Source organism: Zonotrichia leucophrys, chromosome 4 (genome assembly GCF_028769735.1).
Source record: "Zonotrichia leucophrys gambelii isolate GWCS_2022_RI chromosome 4, RI_Zleu_2.0, whole genome shotgun sequence".
Taxonomy (NCBI): domain Eukaryota; kingdom Metazoa; phylum Chordata; class Aves; order Passeriformes; family Passerellidae; genus Zonotrichia; species Zonotrichia leucophrys.
This window is the reverse complement of record NC_088173.1, coordinates 386421-398843: the sequence shown is the minus strand read 5'-3', so window position 1 is coordinate 398843 and position 12423 is coordinate 386421. Positions and strand designations below refer to the sequence as shown.

The following is a 12423-nucleotide window of genomic DNA, read 5'->3' as shown; positions in this document are numbered from 1 at the left end:
TTTGTGTTTTATCTTTTCCCATTTGCTGCAGTTTAGCTAACAATGAATCAGAAAGAAATGACTGGCAACCAAAACTCACGGGATAATTTGCTGGCAGATTTCCCTCAAGGCCCCCTTTCCAGATACCGTAAGAAAGCTTCCTTCAACTGGAAGGAGATGGCACTTTTCATAGATGGTGAAGATGTCATCCAGCTGAAGGTAAACTTGGCAAAGAATTGTAAGCATGTTTTAATTGTGCAGATATCAGTAGAACTAAGTATGTTTTTTTTTTAAAGGGAGTATAGTTAATAATGCTCTGTAAATATGGAGCATGAAGGAATTTGATTTGCACAGCTGATTTTCAGAACAGAGCTGAATTTTTAAGCAATCTATTCTGCTGTGTCATAAGACTTATTTAATTACAGAACATCAGTACAGGGGAGAACAGCAGGTACTACATTTCAGAATTTGAGTGTTCATTTCAAATTGAGAAATAACTATATTCTACCATATTTCTTTACTGTTTGCTTTAAATAATAGATCACGTGATTTTGCAAGGCACTTATGCAGAGCTAAGTTCAAGCCACCATCAAACGGTATTTCTGTCTTACTTTGACCTAATTTCCAATGTTCTGTGCTTGAATTAATGTTTATGTGGCATTGCAATTGGAGATTAGCATGTGAACCTTGCTGAAAGCTAATCCTACCAAGAAAAGAGATTAACTGCAGCACAAGAGATGGTGTGGAAATGCATGACTTGAAGATATAGGAGGAGAAAGAACTGGCTTTCTGAAGATGGTGTACATTTACATAGATTTAAGTAATCTTGAATCTTCACCATAATTATAAAAATCCTAGCAAGTAGATCAGAGAAATCAAAAAGGCCTAGTTTTGTCTGGCTGGTGTGTGTTACAGCAGAGATAAAACCCCAAGTGTTCTATGTCTGGAGTTTCAAAGCTGTGTGGGCATGTAGAGATGTTTACACAGAGAAAAGGAATGTCTGCCTTTCAAAGGAAAGCACAGAAAGTCTGGGTTTCTTCCTTCTTATGTGAAAGACAATTAAGAAGGTGTGGATATGTTGAAGACACTGGGATAAAAAAATGCCATAATATATTACCTACTACAAAAAGGAGCCAAATTACAACATTAAAAGATGCACAACCCCACACTGAAGGGCTGCATATGGTGGTTCCATTAAATGGAGCCTTTTTTTACTTTCATCTGGGAGCAGAGCAGTTGTGGTGGCCTTATGGTTTTAACATCATGGCATATTTCTAACTGACTATAAGCCCTGGAGTTTTACCTTTATCCTCAGACTGAGGGACTTTTGCCTCTTGGATTCTGCCAGCAGCTTCATGTATTGAGATAGTGAAGCTGCTACACAAAGCAAGTAAGTTTTACCATACTGTTTTTTAGATTCAGAGTGAATCACTTCATGGTGAAGGAGATGTCATAAAATTTAGCTGCATGAGCTGTATATATGACAGATAATTTAAATATATTTCCTAATTCTCTGGAAATTTTGCTTTTTAAGTTTGTACCTTGCAGCAAACAATTGTAGTTTGAGACCCAGTGTTATTTTGAAGGAAGTTAATAAGTTTTGTTAATGGTTTTAGGTCAATAGTCTCATGTCAGTTTTTTCCTCTCCAAGAACAGAATCTTCTCTGCTCTGGAAAATGATCCTCTCTTTGCACATCATCCTGGGGAGGATTTGTGCCGTGAGAAGTACCAGGAGCTGACCTTCCTGCGCTGTAAAAGGCTCTTTGAGTACGAGTTCCTCTCTCAGCAAGAAGCCATGGCGGACCCATTAAGGCTCTTTCACATGGTGATCTTTATAGGAATGTATGATTGGTCTCTGTGTCTCAAGTTTTTCTTACATTCTGGTGTAAGTACAGTTCAATGGCTATAGTAGTGTATGTTTGAATTTAAGTAACTTCTAATACCATAATTCTGTTGCTTTGTGCCTATTTTATTAAAACTTGATCTTTTCCTCAAGAATGGTATTAAGTTTTAACTGTTTAGAGCAGTTAGAGAGCTCTGGGTAATCTTTGTTGTTAAATCCCTGTCTCCACTGGAATCCCACCTGGAAAGTTAAGGTGAAACAGTACAGACAGAGATACAGAAAAAAAGATTTTATGCTTTCTTTTGTTTACTCCTCTGCTTCCTCTTTAGGGTAGCCAAAGAACTTGGTTGTTGGTGGCTGTGTGTTTGCTAAAGATTTGCAGGTATCAGAAACTTACCTGCTTGAGCCCCAGTGTCTTACTGAAGAGCAGAATCCAGAAGGAATGTAAAGCAGTTTAAAATTTCTCACTGGCATCAGTGGCTGAATTCTGTTAATCAGTTGTTTCCCAGATGGGTCTCTCACAAAGAATGCTCAACATAGCTGGTCAAATATTATCAATTTAATAAATTAATTAATTATTAGTCTTCACACAGCTGGCAACGATCTAGGAATTAGAGTTTTATTATGTGAATATCTATGTAGGAAAACTGAAGGCAGCTTTCAAATCAGCATTCTTGTTTGATCCTGAAGCAGCTACTTTCAGCTCCCAATCTGTTTGGCAGTAAAATGAACTAAAATAGTCTTTAAGTTTTCCTTTGCTCAAGGGAATATCACTAAGGACAAATGGAAAGTATTTCTAAGCAATTGCAATGAAGGCTTGAACCAGTTAGAGCTGGGATGAGTTCAGTCATCTGTAAAGGGGCCTTGACATGATCAAATCCTGACTTACCTCCCCCAGTTATAGTCTAATTATAGTTTCCTATGCAGCCCACTTTCCCTGGTCTCTTTACTGGACATCACTATTAAAAGTCATGTGCAACTTGTGCTTTTCATCACAGGGCACTGATTTAATTCATTATTCTGTTTTTACAGTCGTTTGCAGGGTCAATTATGAGTGCTTCTAAGAGACTTGCATACGTTTTGGAACAAGCTTATAGCATGGAGGTAATTTTTTTCTAATAATTTGTGAGAAATGGACACTATTAGAGCTGTGTTTGCACTATTTGCAGTTTTAGTGTTATTTCTGATCTCTTTACATACCTAGGTACCTCTAAATAGCAAAAGAAAAGGCCATGGAGCAGATTCAAGCATTGAACTCTGACTGTCCTTACTACTAGCTCATAAACCACTTCCTGATATGTTTTGTTAACATGCAGAGAAAATTTGGGAACTTTTCCCTAAAGGCAGTATAGATAACATTACACCAGTTCAGGCTCTGTCCAGAGTCATTTAAGACTATCCTACTAGGATACTCTTAACCTTGATGTGTTGCCATAAAAATTCCCTTCTAATGCTATAAAATGGAAAATGTCTTAATGCCAAAGAAACACCACATGGAGTTCCATGGGGACTTGGGACCAAGCATTCTGCAGAATAAATGCAGCCTGTCTGATACAGAAGGTGCCAATCCTAAACATTTTCTCCAGTCTAGGCCATGTGGGCAGCATTTACTGTCTGGCCAGACCCTCTGATTTTGCAAGATAAATATTTTGATTGCACTTTAACTGAGCCTTGTGCTTCTTTTGTTGCTCTTTATCACTTCCCGCTTTGTTTTAGTTTGGGCTTTTTTGCCAAGTTAGTCTCTAATAGCTGAATTTGAACTCATTTGAAAGTCTTGCTGTTTCAATTAATATAATAAAGTGGTCTTGAACTGTGCCCTCTGTCTCCTAATTTAGATTTTTGGTTGTTTTGCTCTGACTGAACTCAGCCACGGATCTAACACCAAAGGCTTACGGACTACAGCCACATTTGATGCCAGCACTCAGGTTAGTCCCTGCTGCACACTGTCAGCCAGGCTGCCTTTCCATACTGAACTGTGTGAGGAGGAGTTGGTCCCTGCACAGGCTCCAGCTCTCACAGCTGAAACAGCTCTCTCAGTTCTTTACTTGAACTCACAGCTCAGTTTAACCTAAGATCTAGGAAATGCTTCCCAGTCCATTAATCTGCCTTTTTTTTTTTAACTCCTTAAATAAGCAATTAAAAAAGCTGAGTTTCAGTCTTTACAATGAGATAATGAGCTTTTCAAGCTCTAATTTTTTTTCCTTACTACATGTGTTCTCTCTAAAATTGAACATGATAAGAGAGATTTCAGGTGCTGGAGTGCAGTATAGAATAAATCCTGGCAGGTAATGGATGTTTTCAGAACATTGCCATGGTGGTGAAAAAAAAAATCTGTGACCTGATTTTAATTATTTATATAATTTTCTTTTTATTTCCTGGTTACAGGAATTTGTCATCAATACACCTGACTTTGAAGCTGCAAAGTTCTGGGTTGGTAATTTGGGGAAACATGCCACTCATGCAGTTTTGTATGCCCAGCTCTATACTCCTGATGGACAGTGCCAAGGATTACATCCCTTTATTGTACAGGTAGGGTAGAAATATTGTTAATAATTTCATTCTTTTGGGGAAGAGTGGGTTCAAATTAAAGACTTTGTTATGCTGTTGTTTATACCTGACCAGCAGATTCTTTATTTAATACCTTTACATTTTATTGGAATTGTAACCAGGATACTTTTTTAAATGTTCACTGATTTTATGAAGATTGTAGAGCTGGTTTTATACTCTCATTTTTTTGCAAAACCTTCAGAAAATATAGAAGAGCTGAAAAGTCTCCAGATGATATTGGTACTTGTATAGATAGAACTCATCTGTGTCATATGAAGTCCTGAAAGTCTTGCACAGGACTTAAGATGATTTATGTGTGCCAGTGCTTCATGCTGATCTGCATGAAATCTGAAAACTTCTACCACAGAAATAATTTTATAGAATTAAAGGCATCAGAAAATATGTAGAAAATATGTTGGTGTAGTGCAAAACTTTTACATAGTAAAATGTAGTAGACTAGCTGCAGACTGAACAAAGTTTATTACAGAATTGTAATATTTCAGAGCTGATTGTTGCATAAAAATTCCAATGGTTTCTGCTTTACCTGTTTCTGAAGGAGGTTTCAGTGGTAGTCTGATGAGAGCAGTCATCATTGTTAAGTGATATTTAAAACAGTGATGTAATTAATGTCATATTCCAAATTAATTTTCATTAAAGTATCTGTGTCCTGAATGAGAGGATGCATAAGTACAAGTTATATGCAGGATTATGTGCTTGAAAGAAACAGGGAAGTCTCTTTATCATTAATATCAGGGTACAAGTTGGGAATATTTTCAACCTTGGAAAAATTCAGTCAATAGCTTTCATTACTCTGTTACTGAAATGTTTTTGTTTCACTTCTGTACAGATTCGAGACACAAAAACTCTCCTACCAATGCCAGGTGTGATGGTAGGAGATGTAGGAAAGAAAATTGGGCTGAATGGGCTGGATAACGGGTAAGTCAATCCATTTGAAAGAGAAAACATTCTAGGTTATGTCACACTGCAGTGGTGCGTGCAAAGATCCCCCTGTCTCTGTTCTGTCCTTACTCCTGAAATGTTCACTAGTGGTTTAAAATTGTTGATATTTCTGAAAAAAAACCCAGATTGAAAGATCTTGATTTTCAGTATTTTCTGTCTGAATATTAGCAGCCTTTCAGCCTTTCTCACTCTTTAAAATATGAAGTGCTCCTGGTATTCTGTGAATATCCCCAGGTAGTCTTGCAGTTACAGACTCTTCAACAATAATAATGGAAAAAAATCTAGTAAGTTCTGGGTAAAGAATTTTATCAGCTTCTGCACAGATCTGGATGTAAGACTTTAATTATTTTTTCTGTTGATTTCCAGCCCACAGGAAGGCTAATGGTGGTCCCCAGATAAGGTTTATTTTCAGTAAAGATTAAGATAAATGAGACCAAAGAGAGAAACTATGTCTCTTGTTTAAACCGTGGGATTTCTAGATTGCAGCCAAGAAATAGAATGCTAGTTATTTTCTTCTGTATTGTGTGTGTACAGTTGAAATAAAATCGTACCTGGCTCCATTTCTTAGTCATGATCTCCAAGGGCCTTTCTGTCTGCTTTAATAACCAAAGGTGTTTGATGGGGAGGAGATACAGTGAGAAAACAAAGGTATATTTCTGCATTAGAACAGTCATTACGTAAAAGTTATTTAAACTGTTAGATTAGTTACATAGCTCTGTATAAAGACATAAACTTTAAATGGCAAAGAAAGGTTTCACTTCCTTATGCCTCAAATTTAATTCTTTCTGTTGATTCAGTTTGTTACAGATTTTTCTATTGTCCTTCAAAACAGATCATTGCAGTAAACACAGTATAGACATCTGAAAGTATCCTGGTTTCAAATATTATGGCATTGACTGAATTTCCAGAATGTTGTAGGAATTTTATGGTTATTTAGCTCATTATCATTGATTCTCTGTTTCCTGAAGACATGGAAGAAATAAATTTTAAAAACCTGAAACAACTCAAAATTAATTTGTAGAGGAAAACTGTAAGAAAGACTTGGAAAAGAGGGATATTTAAGGTTTGGTGGGTATTTTTTTTCTGCTTCTGCATTACAGACTAGTAGCCACCAGATGGCACAGCAGCATGGGCCTGAGTAATCTAAATGTTAATCAACTTCATATTTCTATAGAAGTATTTAAATTCTGCTGTTCATTCTTATATTGCAATATGGATTACGTGCAGCATGGTAATGAAGAGTATGCTTGTTATGTGACTTTAAATGTATATAATTTTAAATAATTTTCTCCATTATCTACTGGAAAAAATAGAGTATTTATTCAAATACAGATAACAACTGATAAAATTTGAAATTATAATCCATAAAATGCTCTTTAAGTGAGATACCAGTGACTCCCTGTCTTAATGTCAGATAAAGTCCCTTATCTATCATATGTCATTTAAAGCAGTCATAGAGCATTCCTGTTTACTTTGTATATGTTGTTTCAAGAAAATTATTAGTTCAAACAGTAGTGCCCAAAAAGCCCCTGTCATGGATATAGATCTCTTAAATATGCATTAAGATAGTCCCTGCATTAGAAACCTTAAGACAGCACTTGAAGATTAAGAAAGAAGTATGAGGGAGCCCAAGCTTACCCACAGATACCCCTCATTTAGCTAAAAACTCGAGTGTCCTGTGTTCCTAAACTGCTTTAGCTGCTTTTTTCTTTGGAGAGGCCTAAGACTGCAGGCAGGCCAACATTGTTGTCAAGAGCCAGGGAGCCAAGTTTTGTTCTGCAATGCTCCTGCACACACTGAGCTGTCAGAAGTGTCAGGGCTTGGCGGTGTCAGCTCTCAGAGGCACGTGAAGGTCTGGATGGGGACTGGAGAGGAAGTTCTGCATTTCTGTGCACAGACAGCAAGCCATGCCACCCTAGAGAATGGACTCTTGGTTGCATGATCTGCAAAATGCCAGGATCCACAGGGAGATATTTCACCACAAACACCTTGTCAAGGTATTCTCCTTGTCCATTTAGCAATCTTACATCCTCATTTGTCTCAGAGAAAGCACAGGCTGGTGTTAGTCTCCACTACATGCACTGCCAGTTTATTTTGAATGTGTCGGTGAAGTCTGGTTCAGCTACCATGAGCACTGAGTAAATCAGGTCTGTTTCCATGTAGTTACACTCAGGATGTGTGGTCACAGTGGGGATCAGAGTCTGACATCTCTGACAGATGTTTGCTTTTGTTCCTGTGCTTCAAGAAATTTGTGCTAATAGTTTTCGGTATGGATACAGAGAGTTTAGTTCTTGAACGTTAATGAAGGTCATGGGGAAGAAATTCCAGAGCCTCCTTAGAAAATGCAAGTGATTTATGCTATGTAAGAAAACAGAGTAGTTGATTATAGTTGTCCATTCTGGCTTTGAAAAACAGTTATTCTCTTGGGTTGTTTGGCTGAAAGCTGGTTTCCTGCTGATGCAGAGTATAATTTTTTTAGTAAGAGAAAGAATGTCAGAAATAATGTGGGAATTTTTGCAGTGTGAATCCATTTCTAAAATTATCATTCCAAGTAATTCTCATAGTTTCATAATGTGGATGTCCAAAAATCACATGGTGTTTGCAGGTCTTTGTAACTTTAGCTACCCTGACAAAAAAAGACAAAAACATTGTAAAATATTTTGAATTTTTTTTTCTCTAGGAAATTTGCAATAATTTGTGTAATCAATGCATAAAGGGATATAAATAGAACTCTACTTTTTCTTATGGAGAGTATAAATTGGGTTTGTGTTTTGTTACTGAAGTTAAATCAGACTGCCACCAGGGGATGCAAGTGCTTCAGTCTTTATTTTATAATATTAAAATGCCCACCTGTTGCTAGTGCTCTGGCAGTCTTTGAAATATGCTGCTCACTGAGGACCCAAAATGGTAGTAGCTGAGGGAAAAAAAAAAACCTACTGAAAAGATCTCTGAGTATTTGGGATTTCAGGGGCCTTTCAGTAAAATGCGTGGCAGGCATAAGGGGTGGAGGGGTGGCACACACATAAAACAAGAGCTGGGCTGTGTGTTGATGTGCATTTCTGTTTCCTTCCTTTGATGTGTGTGTGGTTTTTTTTTTTGGTGGATTTTTTGTTTGTTTGTTTGTTTGTTTGTTTGGGGTTTTTTGGGGGGCAGGGTGGGGAAGGATGTACCTTGGTACTGGAACATTGCCCAGATTGCCCATTAACTCAGTGCACATCAGTAAATGACACTGAATTGGTAGTGAACCATTTTCATGTCCGGTTGTAACAAGCAGCAAATTTCTGCTTTCCCCTCTCCAGAGATGGAAATGATGCCCAACTGTATCTGCATGGGGAAGAATGAAAATCAACTATAATTGTATTTCTGAAGTAGTGCTTACCATGCCTCTCTTTGTAAAACACGTTCTGAGCTCATTCAGCTGTGTCCACTGATAACATGTATGCAATCTGTTAAGAAGATAAAACCCTTTGTAAGGGAAGAACTAGAGAAATGAAATTGTCATTTTACCTTAAGCCTTTGGAGGGGAGTAAAGGGTCTTTCTAGAGGAAGAATTAACTGGATCTAATGATGATTGGGGGCTTGGGAAAACTGATGTGGTGGTTTATTGGCTGTTTAACAGCCGTTCATGTGCAATTAAAATGTAGTCAATCTTTGCACACGTACAACACACTAAGATGTTCAGCATATTCTCTAGCAATCAATGAGGCCAGATTTAGTGTTCTGGATACTCAAAACAAAACAGAATGCCCAAGAAGAAATGAGTAAAGGGGATTTATTTGATAGAAAAGCAATAAATCGCATGAAAGGATCCTTCTGGAAAGAGATGGCTCAGAAAGCCCTCACTATAATTCCTTATATATTGACAAAGATGGGGTATATCACATGACTTCCAAGCCTTTACCAATTGCATTTAAATGGTTAATTCATACTTTATTTCTTCATTCCTATTTCAGCATCACTGCCAATAGTACATTATGATGCTGCTATTACTAGTTTAAGGACAGAACAATCAATCAGTCTAGTCCTTTTTGTCTTCTACTATTTATCCTCTTAATGCTCATTTAGATTTTGCAACTGTTGCAGTTATTTCACCAGGAAGATAGGAACTATAATACATGGTTGAAGCCTAAATAGTCTTTGGAACTTCATCTTTCAATCTGAAACAGTAGTTCAGTGAAGATGTCTATAATCAGCTTCTTTGGTTATTTGCTTCTACTTCCACACTACCTTTTTCTTTCTGCTTGATGAACATTTATGTAGCTGTACGGGAACTGGAACTGCATAAAAACTAATGAAGAAACCCTACCAGTTTTTGTAGTCTTCAGTCAGATAATTTGTCAGGTCTGGTTCACTGCATGGCCTTAGGAGTGGCTGTTTTGGTACAGGAAAAAGAATAGAGATGGAAGAAATCAAGTCTAAAAATCAGTCCTTCTTCCCAAATAAACAAGCTTGGGCTTGTTTAATATTTTTATTGACTTACAGCCTCTGACCTAAGTATCAAACAGTTGTGATAGCAATAGCAATTAAGTGGCTATAGATGAAAAAAGAATGTTCAAATGCTTGTGCCTGTATTTACGTTATCTGAATACACCATGGACACTTCAGTCCTTGGGAAAAGTGCCACTTTCACAGTTAAAACTAGGTATTTTGCAAACACATCTTGCATGTTTACAGTTTAAGTTAAAGGTGTGCTTTTTGCAGCAGAATCATTGACATCTCCCTGCTTTGCCCCCCTCCTGTCGTTTCTGCAGTCAGGGTTGGGCATTATGTGAGTACGTGCAGTGTTACTGGGCTGTGGTCACATTGCTGCAGGCTGCTGCCTTATCCCCTCATTTTTGTCATGTTCATGTGCCTCAAAATTCTTCAGCAGTAGCTGCTTCACACTGAAAGGCACTTGATGTGGGTGAAAATGGGGAAAGGTAGACTTAAATCTGGTCACACATTTGTTTTTTGATGCACAGAAATACAGCCTCACATCTGCAGTGAACTTCAACCAGACATTTTTGTTCCTTAGCAGAGCTCTGTCAGCTCTTGACAGCTGCAGGAGTATGCTCATCCAGAGTTTCTCACAACATGAGCTGGACTGTGAGAACTTAAGTGTGAGTGAGTCTTTGTGTGCCTGTGAAGTCCATTAGGTTGGGATTAGGAGGCCTATAAACGATGTTGTTTTATCATTGTTATTGAGCATTACTGTACAGGGCTGCATTCTTACATGACAGCCTTGATTGTGGAAAATAAAACTAAAATACTGCCACACAATTTCACTGTAAGAGTAACTCTTCTCAGCTCTAACCTTTCTGTGGGCATCAGTCTAGAATATGTGGCAGTTTTCTTTTCTTCTGCAAGTTTTTAATCAAACCTCTGAAATGTTACTCTTCCCAAGGTTTAATGTATCCCATAAACAGCCCTGATATCAACTGACTCGCAGCCTTCCAATACCATTCACCTGGTTTCTGGTTCTGGCTGAAAGTCTTTTGCAGAGATGATTGCACCATCTCTAAGATAGTCAGTAACAAAAGCTGACAGAAAAGGATTTTAGTGAGTCTGAAGTTCACCAAAGCATGTTTGAGCTATTTGCACTATAGGTAACAGTTTATTACTTTATTACTGGCAAAAGGAGCTTGTAGCTTTTCCAGCTGCTCCTCTTTTATCAGCATTGCTGCACACCAGATGAATTACTATTGTGTGATTTAAAGTCAGTGAGATTAACTTAGTTTGAAATGTTCCCTAAACTACTGGCCAAGGAACCCAAACAAGAACGCTGCTATTGGAATGGCACTTTCCTCTGCTCAACTGCTCTTGGTAGAAATATATGTGACACAGGTTTTTTTTAATGTGTGGTAAAAAATGTGTCTACAGGATGCAAAATTAGACATTGCTGTAGAGGCCTGTGATATCTATTGAAAGTGACAGCTGTCTGTCTGTCTTGCTGAGAGGCCTTAATCCCAGTCATGCTATCTGCTGTGCTGAAGAGGCCCTAAGTAGGGCAGCTTTTAAACCTCTGGTCTTGTCATCACTGTGTGAAATTTAGCCATTTTCCAAGCTTGCTGGTACATGATATCCCCATGACTGTGTATATAGTTCCATTATTGTAAGATATTTCTTCAATTCTTTAAGGAGATTTTTCCCCTAAATGCGTTGACAGATGTGGGCCAAGTCCATGCTTTCTAGGCTAATAACCATTAAAAACGTGATCATTGACTTCATTAAATCTTACTATTTATTTTTAATATGTTCCAATATCAAGTTCCAATTGGCCAGTATGTCTAACAATTCCCAATAGCGAAGTTCTTGGAGAAGGAGCATAACAGCAGTTGGCAGCAATCTCACAAGGTCACTTAACTCACCAGTCCTGTGAGGTTCTGCTTTTATTTTCAACACTTGTGCTTATAGGCAAAATGTCTTATTCCTTTACACATGGAAATTTTCTGTTGAATTTTTAATTGCTAGTTCTGCTGCTCTGCTTTGCTTCTTAAAGTCTTTGCCATCTGATATGTATATCCACATATTTTATATAATATTATCTGTAATGGATAATATCAAGGGAAAAAATCTAAACTTTAAAAACCTGTTACTTGAATTCATTTTGATTTTAAGAAAATAGGCTACCATATAATGAGAGGAAATTCAATATTCTGGTTCACTAGCTCTGTGTGAAGTTATTAAAGAAGGGTGTGCTTGTACTTTTTAATCATAATAATTTTAGGTCACTTTTATGTGGTACAGAATTAGCTTCCTTATATTTGTGTCAGACAGATTATTATTATAAAACTTTCTTGAAGGTTTTTCACTCTTTCCAACTGAAGACTTCCCTTAGATTTAACTGTTTGGGATTGTATTACAGCAAGTGAAAGTGGATAAAATCGTTTAGGTCATTTTGGGAGCTGTTTTGTTCAGCACACATCTGTCACATGTTTATTATGAGTAGGCTTGGAATCCCTGAAAGTAGGCAATTGCTATATAGGTTTATAAAGTAGTAGCTTTCAGTTTGCTTTTTATAAACACTTGAGTCTCAAGCACAAGTCAATATAAAAAAATTTCTACAACTGCACAACTTTGCTTAGTGAATATGCACTACAGTGTAAAACACAACA

General features: G+C 37.4%; 1 protein-coding gene across 7 annotated transcripts in view; it reads left to right on the top strand.

Annotated features, from left to right (window-relative positions):
• ACOX3 (acyl-CoA oxidase 3, pristanoyl) overlaps nucleotides 1-12423 on the top strand; it is a 31790-nt gene that overhangs the window by 2282 nt on the left and 17085 nt on the right. For 5 of the 7 annotated variants that reach the window (XM_064710171.1, XM_064710167.1, XM_064710173.1 and 2 more), the window contains exons 2-7: nucleotides 32-198; nucleotides 1631-1864; nucleotides 2855-2926; nucleotides 3658-3747; nucleotides 4208-4351; nucleotides 5217-5305. In XM_064710171.1, coding sequence (XP_064566241.1) covers nucleotides 43-198; nucleotides 1631-1864; nucleotides 2855-2926; nucleotides 3658-3747; nucleotides 4208-4351; nucleotides 5217-5305 — 785 coding nt within the window. In that variant the 5' untranslated portion in view covers nucleotides 32-42. Of the gene's footprint in view, nucleotides 1-31; nucleotides 199-1630; nucleotides 1865-2854; nucleotides 2927-3657; nucleotides 3748-4207; nucleotides 4352-5216; nucleotides 5306-12423 lie in introns of those variants that run through there. The other 2 variants (XM_064710170.1, XM_064710174.1) reach the window with 2 other exon arrangements.